Source organism: Hippichthys cyanospilos, chromosome 3 (genome assembly GCF_059441005.1).
Source record: "Hippichthys cyanospilos isolate Australia breed blue-spotted pipefish chromosome 3, RoL_Hcya_1.0, whole genome shotgun sequence".
Lineage (NCBI taxonomy): Eukaryota > Metazoa > Chordata > Actinopteri > Syngnathiformes > Syngnathidae > Hippichthys > Hippichthys cyanospilos.
The window spans coordinates 16,694,226-16,711,661 of NC_142371.1; the positions used below are offsets into that span (position 1 = coordinate 16,694,226).

A 17,436-nucleotide genomic window follows, 5' to 3' on the forward strand; every position below is an offset into this window, starting at 1 on the left:
ACAAAAGAAAAAAACAATGTTCCAAGGGCCTGTTTGTGTCAGACTCTGGCAATTGAGTCATGGTAATCCGTGTATTATTAATGACAGCTGCGATTATATTTATTTCTAATTTATTGAACCCTGTTTTTGATTCGCTCTCTTTTTAAGTTATAATAAAAAGTATCATACTACAAAAGTGTCCTTGGCTGTTGGAATTGTGAGACCTTCGCATACATTTCCCGTGTAAAAAAAAACGCGTCATGTACAGTACACATCAGTCATGTTTTACGCAATAATGCATTTTATATTTGACTCAAAGCTTTGTTTTTGTTCACTTTCTTTTTAACAAGACTTTTGAACAAGGGATTTTTCAGTTGATCACATGTCAAGGTCACCAATCACAAAATTGCCGATTTAAATAACTTTTTATAAACTTTTGATAAGTATCACCAAAACGTATTCGTCCCGTATTTATAAGAGAAAGTGCTGTATTTTGCCATGGTTTAAATTGTTGCTATGCTGAAAAATGACCACAAGAGGGCGGCAAGAATCAAGTCATAATTCAGTCAGGTCAAACGTCTGGTGATTGAATGCCTTTAGTTTACAACATAACGTAAATTTTGCAAAAAAGGAACTGATGCTCCAGCGAATATTCCCACTACTTTAAAAAATCCCGCAAATAAAAGGTGTACTGTTTGCCCCCCAAAACTTGACAACAAATATATAATTTGCCAAACTGATGGATATCATTGATCGTTTGGCCAATTATTCCATAGCAGCTGATCACTGATTTGAAATGAAATTCCAAACAAACATTGACGTTCCGAATTTTAACAGCAAAAACAGGAGGCAAAATTCACCTCCTGGGTTTCCATTCCACTTTGAAAATGTTCATTTGCATGTTATTCCACCTGTGACCAGAGAGGGGCGTCATTTGCACGTGGAAAAAAAGTATACTGTCGTAGAGCCAAGACAAAGCCTTATCTTGTATATTCCACGGAGGGAGTTGTCCGCGTAATATCATTAGTTACAGTTATTTTTTTTCCTTCATCTTAATATCTTAATTTCATTTAACTGTCCAGTCTCTTTAGCTCTCTAGTTACCTTTCCGGCACTTGGTGACACTTTAAAATGTGTCCCGTGTGCGGCCCGTCACGAATGACTAAGCAAAACATGTGCACCTTGTTAACCCCCCCTCCAACACACACATACACACACGCTTCTATTTTTATCAGTCAAAGGTTAAACCGAACAGCGTTAAGCAAAAGCTGCAGAAATGATGAGCAGAAGCCAAGGAAAACGTTAGCAATGGCATTTGGCAATCGCGACTCCAAAATTGGACCCTTAAGGAAAAGTATTTTAAAAGAAAATTAATGTTCTTAAAAACTGGTTGTTATGACACATGCCTGGTAGTCCATGGGGGGGGGGGGGGGGTCATTGTGTTTAACATTTTGAAGTTGAAGGCCACTAAAAGCTGTTGACGTATTGCGAAAAAAAAAAAAAAAATTGAAAATTTGGTATTCAAGCCGGAAACCCAAAGTCACAATTAGCAATTGGCGGGCCGGATCTGGACGCCCGGCCTTAGGTTTGATACCCGTACTTTACGGCCTAAAAACTGTGCGATCTGCAGAAAGCCAGTTAAGTGTTCACGCTCCCCGGAAGTGTTTGAGAAGGGCGCATTCATTTCGTGTGCGCATCTCCAGCGTGGACACAGCTGCACACATCTGCGAGTGTGAGTGTGAGTGTGAGTGAGTGAGCGGAACAAAACGCGGATGTGTGTCAAGCGTCGTGGGCTTTGGACGTCACCCAGGCATCCAGCCATCCAGACAGCCGCCCAGCGTCCCTCCCTCTCCGTTATCCCCCGCGCCCCCGCCCCCGCCCCCGCCCCCGCTCCCCGGCCGGCCCGCACGCCTTGCCTTGCCTCGTCTCGCCTCGCCTCGCCTCGCCTCGCCGTCCGCCTGCTCGCCCAGCCGCCCGCGCCTTCGCTCGCGCTCTTCTCTCGCTTTCCCCCTTCGCCTTCGTCTGAAAGCCGGGACATCGGGCGGGCGGGGGAGGGAGGGAAAACAAAAACAAGAAAACAAACACGTCGCCAAAGCGCGAGCGGCCGAATTGCCGCATCGGGCGTGGAAATCTCCCCCTGGGATTGTTTTGAAGGACCCCCGGAGGACGTTCGGACCCCCGGAGGACGTTCGGACCCCCGGAGGACGTTCGGACCCCCAAAGTGATTTCGAGCCGCGGGACGGGCGAATATGTGAAGAGCCTGGCCGCGTGCGCCGAGCTCGAGCGGGACACGTTCATTGAGCGGCACCGTTAGCTCGCTCGTCTCTGTGGGACCACACTTTTTTTTTTCCTTCCCCTCCCCTGCCTTTTTTGTCCCCCCGAGCCAAATTCCACACTTCTGCTTGAAGAAAAAGAGGAGGAAAACAGCAGGTAAGTGGCGTTTTCTTCTTTTTCCCCCCTTTTGTGTTAAATGTGCGTTTTGCGTCTGCTCGGCAGGCGAATGGCGACGACGTCATCACGCGCTCGAGCGACTCATTTAATTAGCTCCAAATATCGGGCCGAGGGCCAGTCAGGGCCACCGAATACCTCACAAATGTACAAAACGTTCACGTATACGCGATGACAAACACACCGCCGTGCATTTTTTCCGGTATTTTTTTTTTATATATACTCTGCGTCGTTGTTAGCATCCAACGTGCAGGTTAGCTTCGTATGCTAACGCACAGCTGGAGGAGTCAGAGCCAAAACTCGCTTTTTCAGCAAAATTAACTGCGTTGGGCAAGTCCAAATTTATTTAGAAAGTAGATTTGAAAACAATCTAAAAGTGTTGACCAAAGTGCTGTCCAGTCTCTAAAACACAAATGTTGAAGCACAAACATTAAAGCAATAAAGTTACATCAATACTATAATGCATTATTTTTTTACTTATTTCTCGACTGATTAGTACATTATATTACTGCATTTGAAATGTAAGGCATTACACTACAACTTTATTTAATTTACTCTCACTAACATAGCTGGATTACTAGCTGGATACTGGATTATTAGCTAACATAGATGGATTCGCTGTTCTAAACTCGTTATACATCCAGTGAATGACCTTAAACTAAACTTAAGTAAACCCACATGCTCAAAATGATCCCAAAATAAATATTGCCTGTGTGGACTTGTAAATGACGCTAGATGCATATCAATTAAAAAACGTTTGAATAAAACAACCTAAACGGTTCTCCGAGTACCAGCAATACCACCAACGCCATCAAGGCAACCAAATGAACTGCATTCATGTTATCAACGGCTTCCTTTAATATTACAAGTTTAAAGGATTTAGGAGCTTTTTTGGGGGGTTTGGAAAGGTTAATTAATTAGTAATTATTCATTACTTTGCTTGAATTGTCCCTCTTGGGCGCTGTTCAATATTCAAGAGTCGAACGCAAAAGGTGAAATTGTTATTTTGCTTCAAATAAATCATGAAGGGGGCCAGGCAATATAATAAAAGAACGATTTAAACAAACATTAAGTTCAGTTGAATTAAATGTCCGACTAATGCATAAAAAAATCATGTGTTATACGTAACACATGAAGGTGCAATGCAGTATATCTTGTTGGCAAGACATTTTACACTCCATTTACGAATTTTCTATCGCGTTTTCTTAATTAGGGAGAAATCATAAAAAGATGACGGCCCTTAATGACACATTCATTATAAGTCAACTAGGAAGCCGTTTCTGCTCTTAACATGTTGTGAATGCCTCGCTTTGTTTGAGCCAAGTGTGGCTGCTGTGTTTACAATGCATAAATGATTGCGTTTTATGTACCAATCAAGCATGACTTACTTAAGTCTGATGCTTTGTGCCATTATCCGCAGATATATGGAGTTGTGCGCATGGAAAGGAACTGGAGTACTCACCTCGCGCTCATGAAAAATAAATATCGCTTTATTGGCGGCTCTTTGCCTGAGCCTTGCAGTGAGAGTCACATGAATGCGTTGTCTATGGAAGTGAATATTAGTCAGTTATAAAAATGCATCAAAAACGGTAACAAAAGCATATTACAATTACATTCATCAAAAGATGTCACGTAAATAATACTTAAAAAAAATGCTCCTAAACCCTTCAAATTAATCATATGAATTGTAGCAGTTGACAATATGAATGCAGTTCACTTATTTGCCTTGAGGTGGTGATGGTGTGTCGGTGATGAGTGCAGAGAGCGACGCCTCTTTAGGTCGTCTTATTTTTGCGTTTTTATTTGACATGTCCGGGATCCAGGAATCATTTACAAGTCCACAGGAGTAATAATATTCATTTTTTTAAATTATTTTGAGCATCTAAGTTGACTTAAATTTAGTTTGGGGTCATGCAAAGTACTTCCTGTGTGACATCATGGCTAAAGTGCCTGATATATATATATAAAACAAAAAAAGTGATGCCAATCCATACATAAATAAAGTCTCTTCCCTGGGGTCGTCCGCAGCTCTCTGGCATCATCTCGTGCCCCCCGCGCGGGCCCGCCTCACTATTTGAGAAGCACTGATATACTTTAATGTCATTATTAAAACTGCTATTTCAAGGCCTTCTGGCCACACGACCGTCAAACCTTTTTATTCCTATTTTAAGTGGCATCGCAAACCAAAAATGGTCCCCGGGTCATAGTTTGGACACCTATGGATTAAATGAATCACGCTTGCTGTGTGGAGTTTGCACCTTCTCCCCGAGCCTGCCCGGGTTCTCTCCCACGCGCCAAAAACACGCGTCGGCGTATCGGACGTACTGAGCTGTCCTTCGGCGCGATTGGCTCGGTGAAGAGTCGTCCGTCTCGGTGCGCCCCGTCATGGGCCGGCAACCGGTCCGGTCAGCTGGGAAAGGCACCGGCAAGTCTGCGACCTGCGTGAGGAGGAGAAAACCGATGGATGGACTTTGTAATTACAGTAATGATTTGCAAAGCGCTTCTAGAGGTCTGAAGAAAAACCTGCTAATCTTTACTCCCCCGATGTTTGAGTATTGGTATCTGGTATCAGCGGCCACTATAAGCACCCGCTCACGAGTATCAGCCCAATGCCAGTGGGCCAGCTAACGCCGGACCAAAGTTTTCCGCCGGCTATTCGAAATGAGTCATACGCGGATGCGCCAGTGCACTTACAGTGTCAGCCTTCTAAATGAGTCACGGAGACCCACTTGTCTATTTTTCCGCCGGTCGGGTCTTCAGATTTTTCTGGCCAAAGCTCCCTCGAGTGACTCGCGGTCAGCGCGAGACAATCGGCGAGACGATATCATCAGCGCGCATCTCCTCTGTCCGCTAGCTGATTTCATCCCCTCGTCGATCGTTCATCAGCTCACAAATCCCTCTTGGATGAGGCGGAGTTGACTTTGTTGTGGTGGCTGGCCACCGGACGCAAACGAGTCAGAAGTCAGCGGGAGGGACTCGCTCGCCCGCCCGCCCGAGCCCGAAAATTTGTCAGGAATGTGAAAAATGTCCATTTTTGGAGGGACGCTTTGCGGCCTGATCTCAGTTAGCGCTAACGAAGCCCACAATGCGGGCATTGAGGCCGGGGCGGCTCGGCCAAACAATTGGCGGGCTGTACGGTGGCTGGTGCCCCCCGACGTTTTAAGACATAGGCACAAAGCGCTCTCTACCACCACCTACTGTCTTGAGGTAAAACACAAGTCAACAAAGAATATTCTGTTTGCTGACATAGTTTGACCGCCGCACAGTCACAGAAAAATCGATGTCATAGATCCTATTAAGACGCGTCCCAAAAATTGTAATTGTAATGGTTTCATGCGGTCCAAAATTTGGACGAGAAATATTTTTGCACACAAAATTTCGCACGCCCAGCTGCAATCACATAGAAATGTCAGCATCATTCCATTTTGAGACTTGACTTGTTTTAATCTTCTGCTGGCGATCCCTAGTATGTATTTCCCATTGATTCTTTTACAAAAAAAATCAAAGGAATTTGTAACAAAACACCACAACGGTTGTAATTGGAATCCGATCCGACGTCAATCCCTGCACTGAAGGAGTTCGTTTTTTTTGTTGTTGTTTTTTTTGCCTTTGGAAAACCGGTCTTATGACCGATTGATCTTTGTGGATGACAAATGCGTGGAAGTTTTTCTCTCTGGGTGATTGACGCCGTCAACAATCAGTTTGGCTCCACGTTAGTGACAAAAGCTCTTCCTCCAGATGGCGGCCATATGTTTAGCTTCCCAATTCATTAGCAGCTCCCGTTCTGCTCTGTTAGCATGGCAAGTACAGTCTTCCCAAACGGACGAGAAGAATCTTTGCTTGGTCTTCTTCCTTTGAAGAACAACCTTCTTCCAATGTGGCTTTGTGCTCGGCGAGAGAGAGAGCGAGAGCGAGAGCGAGACGCACACATGACTTCCTGCCTTCCTCCCCCTGCCAGAGGCATCCCCTTTTTCATTGGACCTGTGAAATGGTCAGAGCCCGGTCATATGATCCAGTCCACCAATAGAAGAGCATTCGGGGCAATAAGCGCTTCGGCGTGCCGAAATCAACAGATGATCTCAGCGCAACAAGACAAAACTGTCGCCTTGATTTGGAAATTCCCTCCATCGCAGCAATTTTTTTTTTTTTTTTAGTGGTCTGTCGCCACCCTTTGGACCCTCGCTTCATTTGTGCTCACGTCAGTCATTTTCTTATCTGCTGCGCTCTGTTAGATTTCTCATTTAGCGGTCGCGGACATTGCACGGCATACGCGCCGCGGGCAAAATAAATATGTCAGGCACGCCGTCTCGCACCTGTGCCGGGCCGGGGGCTCCAGGGGGGTGGCTGACGCCGCATCAAGTGAAAAATAGACTGGAACGTACAGCTGCGCTCATTCGCGGACGCCTTCCATCTTTAGCTCGTCTTACCTTCAAAAAGATTTTCTAGCAATATGAAAAGTCCTGCCACTTATGTGGTCTTTTTTTTCCAAATGGTGGAACGAGCTCATTGGCAATATCAATTTCTCGGACTTCATCGGGTGGCGAAGCCCGACTCCCATCCCTCAAAGTTCTCGCTGTCGTTGTGGGACTTGTTGACGGAAGGCTTTGATCCGAGAGCATCATATCTTTATATTCTCGTCTGCAAAATCTGCAGCATTGAATCGATGTTAACATTTTTTCTCTGCCTCGACCACGCTTTGACAATTACAAGTGTCTGAATAGAAAAAAAACACTTCACATGGCGAAAACAAAACCTGGGGTTATCCGCGCGCACCCATGATTTGTGAAGGACTGCTCAACAGTAATGCATTCAAGCAATCAGTTGATAGATGTTCCAATGCATTTGCTCTCAATTTGAAGGGGGGAAAATACTGTTCCCCAACAAAAAAATCAATCTCTCCGGAATCCATTGTCAAAATTGTTTGCATTGATTTCGCACGTCCGCCTCACAGTTCAAATCCACCTTGCTCGGGTCTTGCTGTGCGGGGTTTGCGCGTTCTCCCCGAGGCCGCGCCCCTTCTCTCCGGGCGCTTTCTCCAAAAAGGTGCATGTCCCGTGAAATGGACAAGCTTAATTGTCCTTAGGTGTGATTGGCCGCGTGAGTAGTTGTTGGCCTCTGCGTGCCCTGCCATTGGCTGGCAACCAGTTGAGCTGGGATAGGCACCGGCACCAAAAGTAATAGGAGTACGACGTTGAAGCGCGAGCGTTTAAGCTAACCCCTCGCTAATCCTAAAAAGAATCTAAGCTGCGTGTTTCCGAGGAGGGGGGGGGAGAATTCCGCGTGCCCCCGGGCCAAAGAGGGGAACCCTGCCTGAAACGCTGAGAGGACTTTAGCATTTCCAGACGCGGCGGGTGGAAACACGCCTCGCGTCGGACTCCCGAGTATGAATGGGCCCCCGTCCGTGAGTCACGATCCCGCTTCCCCTTTCACTGGGCCGCGCCCTCCGAGGCTCGGCAAATGTCAGTCCCGCTCCCCCTGGCGGGCCCCCGGAGCCAAACGCTCGGCTTTCACTTAGAGATCGGCCCGTCCTTAACGCCCCCGCCGCCGGGACTGCGAAATATGCGCGCGTCTTGATTTACTGACGTCTTGTGTTCCAGGATGCTGTCGGAGCTGAGCGCCTGGTTTTGGCAGGAGCGGCTGTGGTTTCCCGAAGGTCTGGGCTGGGCCGATCTGGAGGACCGGGACGGACGCGTGTACGCCAAAGCCACCGATTTGTGGGTGGCCCTGCCCATCGCCCTCTTGTTCCTAATCATCCGCCAGATCTTTGAAAGGTCCGTTTCCCCTTGTCCTTTTGATTTCAGCCCCCCCCCCCCCCAACATACACAAACCAGTACACATGTTGCTTCGTGTTCCAATTATTTTGCTCTTATTTTGAAAAGAAAGGCTACTGTTCCTGTCATTAACATCCAACAGCAACGTGCAGCCAGACGTGGCCATTACATTTGTTTTCAGATTTGCTGATACCCGCGGAAAGTTCGTACCTTGCCCTCGCGTATCCCCCGTTGGAGAGTTACTTCTGTATTTCATCATCAACTTCATTCGCGGAGCTCGTTCCAATCACGTGACCCTGAGTATTTGTTTCCGGCTCGGCAATTTTTTTTTTATTTTAGTCTTTGAAGAAAAAAAGCGCTACTCGTGGCAGCCGAAGCTGAGCACTTATGTAATCTCCCTCACTTCCTGCTCAACTTAATAAAATATGACTCATGTTTATTTATTTAATAAGAATTGGCTTTTTATATTTCCAGTAATTATTTTTGTCGGTCTGACAACGAGTCTCTTTATCCCGAAGCATTCCTGTTACTACTTGATTATTAATGTTCCAGACCAACCCGGTGACGCATCAAATCCATCCGGTAGAGACCGTACATTGATTTTATGTTGTATGTTTTATGTTTTAAGGGTTATATATGTGTGTAGCTATATTGTCAGCTATCAGATGGCGTGCCAACAGCCAGGTTGCGTTTTGCAGGACGGTGGCGACGCCTCTGGCCTCTTTACTCGGGGTGAAAGAAACGGTCCGGCTCAGGGTGCCTCACAACCCCACACTGGAGTCCTTCTACTGCAAAGTGACCAAAAACCCCACTCAGGTAAGCGTCCCAAGGCCGCCCCGAGCTTCGGCCTCCAGGCGTGACGCGCGGCGCCCCGGCAGGTCGCGATCGCCGGCCTTTGCGAGCAGACGGGCTTCTCGGAAAGACAAGCGCTGCGCTGGTTTCGAAGACGGCGGAATCGGGACCGGCCCAGTTTGCTGAAGAAGTTTCGGGAGGCCAGGTGAGCGAGCTGCGTCGCGGCGGCGCATTCCTCTTTTTAGGCCCCGCCTTTTGCCCCCGCGCGCGCCATCATTAGCGCGTTAGCCGCTTAGGTTTGTGCGCTTCGGGATTGTTAAGCAAGTACGGCCGGTAAAATTCTTAATCCCGTCTGCTGAACTTGAAGAAATGTTTCACTCAGGAAGAGAATGATGAAGTTCATTCCTTCAGTGCCACGGACGGGGATCTTTTAAAGTAGCAATAAAAATAATAAATAAGAAAATTCTAGTCAAATATGTTTTTTTTTTTTTTTTTTAATGGAGGGTAGCGGACACCCTTGACTCTTGCTTGTCTAATATGACGCCAGTTGAGCACTGTAGTGATAACTGTGACCATTGGATGGCAGTATTTCCCGACATGCAACACATACGTTACATACTTGTAATTCTAAGTAAGGAATGCAAATCAATCTTTTGTTTGATATCACCCATCTTTACATTGACATAGCATACTAAGGTGCTGAATTGCTTGGCTTATATGCACAAAAAAAGCTATTGATAGCCTGTATATAAATTACTTATTCAGTAAGTAACTTTTGTGTGGTAATGCATCCTAGCGGTACCCTACCCAAACAGGATCGATCTCCTTTTCAAAACTTTAAATTTAAAAATGACGAATGAATCACATGATTCCGATTTCTTGTCCAGCCCGACTAAGAAATCAGGATATGACGGTAGTTTGTCACATGAGTGCGAGCGTGCTTTTTTTCTTGTGTGGAAATGACTCATTGTTGCTAGTGTAGTCCTTAAGCCAGTGTTCCTCTCTTGCTTTTTTACGCAGCGCAAAGGGTTAGCAAGCCACGGGCGCGTCAATGTTCAGATAAAATAAGACCAACCCTGAAGTTGAAGGCGCATGTGACCGAACTGGAACTTGCGTTTTGCGACATGCAACTTTTTTCTTTTTTTCTGGTCCGTCATTCGTCAGGCGCTGGCCTACTTCTGTCTGCACTCATGCTCATTCTTTTTTCTTTTTTTAGACTTACACTTAAAGTCAACGCCATCTTTGTAGTTCTACAGTTTCACTGTAATAGAAGCACAAACAGTGATATAAGTGTAACACGAAAACAAAGCCAGCCAAGGAGTTTAACCCTAGGCTATAATACACCATCATGGTTACTAACCCACATCTGAGGGAATGTGCAACTAGCAATCATGTCCACTGGATGGCTTTATCACGCTTGACATGAAACTCAAATGGTTGATGTTGGCCAACAATTGTTGAAGACGGTTTTCAAAACTTCAAAACGTGTCAACTTCAAATTTGTCACAAGCACTACAAAACAAAGTATCGTTGAGGTTGGATTGACTAAAAAAAACTTGAATTAGCGAACAAAAAAACTTCTACCTTGCATTTCCTGGCCAAGAGCCAATCAGAGAAATCATGCAAATTTGTTGTGCGTGTCTTTGTGTTTTCTTGCAGTTGGAGATTTACTTTTTACCTTCTTGCTTTCATTGCTGGCCTGGCCGCGCTCATCGACGTGAGTATGGCACCGCCGCCCTTCGCCAGTCACCTTCAGCGGCCGCGTTGATCGGCGGTGCGCTTCTTGCAGAAGCCGTGGCTGTACGACGTGCAAGAGATGTGGCGAGGCTTTCCCGTGCTGGTACGCAACCCCCCAAAAGTCGGAATGAGCGCCATCCGCCAATTGTTTCCACGTCTCCCAACGTCGTCTTCAGTATTTCCACCTCTGTCGTTGTTGAAATAAAAAAAGCCTTTTAGGAATGTCTATTTTATCTCCAGTCCCGATTCAACACCTCAGCAATGTAGTCAGCAATTTCACAGCATTTTTGTTCCTGCAACCAAAATGTCAAAAGGGAATACAAATGAAAAACTTGATTCGTGAACAAATGGACAAATATTTGTCTTCAAGTTTAGAGGATGATACGGCCAGGGTAAAATATTGATGTGGAAAAAACCATTTGTTTGGATGACTTTATCGTCATCGCACTAATGGCAACCATTTTTTTGCCATGTGGTTTTGTTCCCCACCCCCAGACTCTGCTGCCGTCTCAGTATTGGTACTACATGATCGAGCTGGGCTTCTACGCCTCGCTGCTCTTCAGCGTGGCCTCCGACGTCAAGCGCAAAGTAAGTGCACGGACGAAAAACAAATGTGTTCTGTTCCGGCGTCCGCCGCTCGCGTGCGGACGTTGGCCTGTTGTCGCACGTGCGTACGGGCCCGAACGTGCGCGCGCGCCCGCGTTTGAACTTTGGTCCGCGCGTATCAGCCGAGTGAAAATTGCGGCAGCAAGAAAGATTTGAAGCCGGCAGAGGCGTCAGTATGATCAAATTGCGTTGGGGTCTTTCAGGACTTCAAGGAGCAGATTGTCCACCACGTGGCCACCATCCTCCTCATCAGCTTCTCGTGGTGCGTCAACTACATCCGCGCTGGGACGCTCATCATGCTGGTGCACGACTCCTCTGATTACCTCCTTGAGGTGATGATTACATTACCGTGGGGATTTGCAGTCACACGCTCTCAAGCCATGACAGCAAACGTAGCGCCACGCTGCCCTCTAGTGGAGGGTGGAGGCAACGTCAACTCTTCCAGTTTCTGCCTGCTTGCTCGTCTCTTTCTCCCGTCTTTCTCTCTCCATCTTTTTTCTTTCGCCTTCTCACTTTTCTCTCTCTCTTCCCTTCCCTTTTCTCTCTCCTCTTTCCATCTCCTTTCTCTCCCTCTCTTTTCTCACTTTCTCTGTCTCTCTCTCCATCTCTTTTCTCCCGCTCCCTCCCACTCTCTTTTACTCTCTCCCTCTCTTTTCTCTCTTTCTCCCTTTCTTTTTCACTCTCCCTCACTTCTCTCTCTCCCTCTTCTCTCTTTCCATCTCTTTTCTCTCCCTCTCTTTTGTCTCGCTCTCTTTCTCCCTCACTTTTTCTCTCCCTCTCTTTTTGCTCTCCTCTCTTTCCATCTCTTTTCTCTCCCCCTGTCTCCTTCTCTCTCCCTCTTTCATTTTCTCCCTCTCTTCTCTCTCCTCTCACTCTTTTCTCTCTCCATCTCTTTTTCCCTCTCCTCGCTCTTGCTTTATCTATTTTCTCTGTGTGTCACTGTGTCCAGTCTGCCAAGATGTTCAACTATGCTGGCTGGCGAAACGCGTGCAACTACATCTTCATCGTTTTCGCCGCGGTCTTCATCGTCACTCGTCTGGTCATCTTCCCCTTCAGGTACCGTTCACAATTGCACGGTACTTAGACGGGAGGAAAGGAACGGACCTTCTTCAGCTTTAATTTCGCATTTTGAAATGTTCACCGGAAGGGCGTTCAAGCATATGTCTAAAACTTAACAAAATGAGGGAACGCAACTTTTTATTTTTTGCAAAGAAGTCCCTAGTAGCAACAAGTCGCTTCTTGTTGCAATTCATTTGCTTTTAATTTGAAAAGAATAATGTACTGCTCCTGTGGCAGCTTTCAGTTAGATTTGCGGATACACGCAGCAACTCTTTTAAACTCTTAACGACCCACCGACGCGCCTTTCGGAGAACCGCAACAGATGGAATCCATGTCCGCCGGTTACTTGAACTCTTAAGTTTAACTTGCAAACTCTTACATGTTGTGGGGGACATATTTGAAGTTGCTTCAAAATGTTTTTGGCATGAAAAAAAAAATGGTGGCGTCATTCCCGCAGGATCATCTACTGCACTTGGGTGTACCCCGTGACCATCTACGAGCCCTTCTTTGGCTACTACTTCTTCAACGGTCTTTTGATGGTGCTGCAGTGCCTTCACATCTTCTGGGCCGTTCTCATCATCAGGATTGCTGTCCGATTCCTCACCAACAATGTAAGAATTCCGACTTTGGGGGTTTTTAGACATCCTCTACGACATCCTCTGCTAAAAAACTGGGTCAGTTTCCCCAGTCGCACTTTCATTTACAAAAGCTGATGTTTTATGCGCCTTGCCTCTGTCAGAATTGCTTCAAAATCGGAGCATAAATAGGATATCACAATTTCAAACAGTGCGTGATCAAAATTTTAATTGTAAAAAAAATATATTAATTCACTGAAATACAGAGGTGAAAGTTGAAGGACTTTGATGGCGATGCCGTTACTTTTTCGGGCCCTAAAATTGAAAACCGGAGGCTTATAAGGCGCACCGAATTATCAGATGCACTGAAAATTGAAGGCTTTTAGTTGCATCTCATACAATTATGCGGAAAATACGGTACTAAAATAAAACTGCCGGCCGCGTCTTCATTTGGGGAGTGAACGAAGTAGTGCGAACGCTTATAGTCTATTAATAAAGATTGAGTGACCGGATTGTTTTGTTGATCTTCCTTTTAGCGCAGCTCCATCTAGTGGATGCATAACGCGAGCCCAGCCATTACTCTATCCGCTATTCTATGCCATTTATATTGCGGTTAGCAATATATATGAAAAGACTTTTAAAATAGGCCATTCATTGAAGGTGCGTCACATAGTCCGGTGCGCCTCATAGTGCGGAAAATACGGTACGGGGGCATACTTAGACATCAGGCGTGAATCGCCCCTCCCCCCCGTCGTGAAGGAAGATTTCAAATCAAACGTTAGCACGGTCGTGCAAAGTCACGCGAGCGCATCCGAGGAATCCCACGCGAGCGCATCCGAGGAATCCCACGCGTGCGCTCCTTCTCCTGTCCGCAGGAAAAAGTGGACGACGAGCGCAGCGACAAGGACGAGACGGACGAGTCCGAAGACGAGGAGGAGGACGTCGCAAAGGTCCCGAAGACGAACGGGCCGCTGCTGCAGAACGGCCACGCGCCGCACAACAACAACCACAGCAAGGTAGAATGACAGCGAGGACGCGCCCGCCGCGAGGACTCAAAATGGCGGCGGCGGCGGCGGCAGAGGGAGAAGCAAATTTGACACTCTTGACCTTTGCACAGCACCACAACCCACACTTTGATTTGGACAGTGCCAAAGCCGATTGGCCGCATGAGTCGGTGGCTCATGGTGCGTTCCCGCCGGAGACGGCCGGGAAACTGAGGAGGAGGGGAGCGGCCACGCCCCCGCCGCTCCCCCATCTCCAAACGCGTGTGCCTTACAGCCGGAGGACGGCAAAAGAAAACAAAGGCCGTTCCAAATCTTCCACGCTTTAAATCCTTGGCTTTGCGCTTGGACGATAAATGGACGCGCGGCGCATCCCTTCCGCGAAAGGAGATGACAGACGGGGCATTTTTTTCCCTCGACGGTGTCTATGCAAGCGAGCGGCTTTGCGCAAGTCCGCGCTTCCTCTCCCCCGGATTTCTTTGCAGTCCAGCGACCGTGTGCCTCACGCCTCCCGTCTAGCGCGGGGGGCGTCCCTCGGCTTCCGAACCCACCCGCCGCCGTCCTCAGGTAGTCGGACAAACGAGCGCCCGTCCCCCGACAGTGCGCCGGGAGGGGCGTGGCCGTCAACCGCTTTATTAACTGTAATAATGCAACGCTTTTTACAGCGCGTCTCTGGGCCGGGGCTTCTCAAACCTTTTGGGGTCGTTGGAACTCAAATTTTCCAAGGACCCCCTTTGCAAAGGTTTCCGGAAACAAAACAAAAGAAATCTTTTAAGCCAAACGTACGTGCCCAACGTTTTCGATTTGAAAAATGCACGCCTGCTCATGACAAACTGGGGCAATTTCCCCCAAAAAGGTGGCCGCCAAACATTTAGTGACTAATTAATCAAGTTCTTTGATGATTACGTGTCTCTATTTGACAAATAACAAAATGATTACATTTTTTCAAAAATATTGAACTCGTTAAATTGATTGCTTTATTGAAGCGTCGTGGATGCATTCACAAGTGAACACAAATATATATATATATATGTGTGTGTGTATATATATATTTTTTATGACTAACCCAAATTATTTCAGGGACCCCTGCAATCAGTCCTTGGACCCCCGGGGGTCCGCAAACCCCACTTTGACAACTACTGTTCGAGACAGACATACTTTACAATGGATACACGATTCATGCACTCACATCACATCATAGTAAACTACCGTAACTCCCCAAATATTCATTCCCAAAAAATGAAGGCCAAGAGTATGGGTGCGTCCCATAAACTTAAAGATTTTTTTGTTTTAAATCAAACCATTCGAGGAAGATTGATCCATCAGCCACATAGGCCGGGTTTCGACGCACAGTTGTGCATTTTTAGCCACGTATTCTTACTTAGAATAATTAGCGTAACGAGACCGGCTTGAAGGCGGACGTCAGTTAACTGTTAGGAGGCAGTGCCTGTCGCAGCTAACAGCAGCTGCTGATAGCTGAACTCCTGGCATCATTTTTAATAAAGAAACGAGCGGACCGAACCACCGTCTGAGTCCATCCTTGTTCACACAGGAATATTGCTAAAATGAAGAAGTCAAGATGCTGCGCAACTTCTGCTGTTTATACTAGAACGAACTCGAGCGGCGTCACGAGGAAAGGGAAAAACAACTGCTTGGAGTGCATTCAAAGTTACACTGGAGAGGCGTTCACTGACCACTCACAATGTGGGAAATCTGAAACTGCGCAACAAATACGTAACCCCTGGATATGAACGCGAGAAATTACTGTAGGAAGAATTGACAACAGATGACATTTATTCAGTTTCGCTGTAATTTTGACAATGCGGCCAAAGTATCGCTACGTCTTCTACACGCTAACGTAGAAATGAGAAGAATTTGCCCCCAAAAATAAAGGTGTGCCCTATGCACAGGTGCGTCTTATATTTGGGGAATTGCGGTAGTTTACGTGGCCGCAGCTGCCCCGGGGTCTACGGCCCTTATGACTCGGACACAGACTGGATCTCCTGCTCCACCGCCCGAGCCGTAGCAACCCCGACAAGATCCCATCAATATCAAACACAATGTCCAAACGTGTGCTATCAGTCAAGCGCATTCCACCGGGGTTGTCCTAGCGTCCTACCTTTGCTTTTCTGGCAATAGCCAACAACTTTGCCCCTCCTAGCATAGCAGCAGCGTTGGCACGTAGCTCGCAGGGGCGATTCAAATCCACCTTAGTTCACGTCTATGCTTGCGGTGTTTCCAATCCGCTTTCACGCTGCCGATTTTTGCTACCAATCACATTCAATTTTAAGAGTTGCTCACTAAGTGTTTTTTTTTTTGACAATCCATTCATCTGTCAGTTATTTTGGTGATGACTCGGAAAAAGAAAAAGTGTCAACATTGATTTCGGGCTATGATTCCAAATTGGCAGTGCGAAGAAATGCACAAACATCCACATATGATCGGAAATGGCATGTTTTGCTATGTACTGTACAGTTTTAAGGAAGTTAAAGGGGACAGCACCTGTGGTGTCCCGACCTGATATTGATATTGGATATGGGTCTGTTATCAGCCGACCTCTGATTTCAAAACTAGATCCAAAAGTGTGTGAGGAACACACTTGAAATTGATTTGACTTCACAGTCATACCCTCTGACAGAAACTACAACTACAATGTGACCCGCGATAAAAATGAGTTGGACACCCCTGTGACGTGGCTGCAATATCGGAAGTGAAGATTTGCATGCAGGGAGGTTTGTAGATGGCTACTAGCTGCATGTAATCGTTTTTTTGTTTTTTTTTGGACGATTCTGGACATTTCCACAGTTGTTCGTCTCATCGCTAAACGATTTTTCCGCTCGAGTGATGCTCACTATTTGTGGAAACGGAAGGCGGAGCCAATTTTGAAATCGAGTCCTATCTGAAGCTTTGAATGTTTTTTTTTTGTTTTGGTTTTTTCATTTACCGGAAAGAGCGGAACCCGCTCACGTTGGAATCGAGACCACTGCCGAGTTGCTCGGGTGACCTTTATGACCCCCGGGCGATATTTTATACAGGAAAAGAGTGTTCAAGTGTGATCTTAGCAAAAAGCCACCTTTTCTTATGCTTTAATGTTTTGTTTCTTTCTTATTCTATCTCAAGTGCCTTATTTGTAACTTATGGGACATTCCCGTTCCTCTGCTTGTCCTGCTCTTGGCCGTCTGCGCCTCCCTCACACACACGCACAGATCACAAGCAGCATGTCCTCGCTCATGGCGCACTTTGCACTTCATTCCGCCGCCACCTCCAGTGCATTTTTCTTCTTCTTTTTCTTTCCTTTCCAAATAACCTCGACCAACCAGCAAGCTTTCTTTGTCTTCTTCCCCCGAGTGACGCGGAAGCAAGAGCTGGGCCCGGATTACAGTGTTATTATTTTTTTTGTTAAACGACGCCGAAGTATTGTTATTAATAATAAAAGCAGACGATCATCAATCACGATTCTTGTTTGTTT

The 17,436-nt window shown here is 46.5% G+C and overlaps 1 protein-coding gene across 1 annotated transcript; it reads left to right on the top strand.

Annotated features, from left to right (window-relative positions):
• The first annotated feature begins 1,790 nt into the window (after window positions 1-1,790).
• cers2b (ceramide synthase 2b) lies at window positions 1,791-17,421 on the top strand. Its single transcript, XM_088411773.1, has 11 exons — window positions 1,791-2,408; window positions 8,024-8,197; window positions 8,896-9,013; window positions 9,076-9,194; window positions 10,649-10,706; window positions 10,779-10,829; window positions 11,222-11,314; window positions 11,536-11,664; window positions 12,282-12,388; window positions 12,849-13,002; window positions 13,842-17,421. Exons 2-11 carry the CDS (start codon window positions 8,025-8,027, stop codon window positions 13,989-13,991), a joined length of 1,152 nt encoding a protein of 383 aa, XP_088267899.1. The 5' UTR covers window positions 1,791-2,408; window position 8,024; the 3' UTR covers window positions 13,992-17,421.
• Window positions 17,422-17,436: the final 15 nt, after the last annotated feature.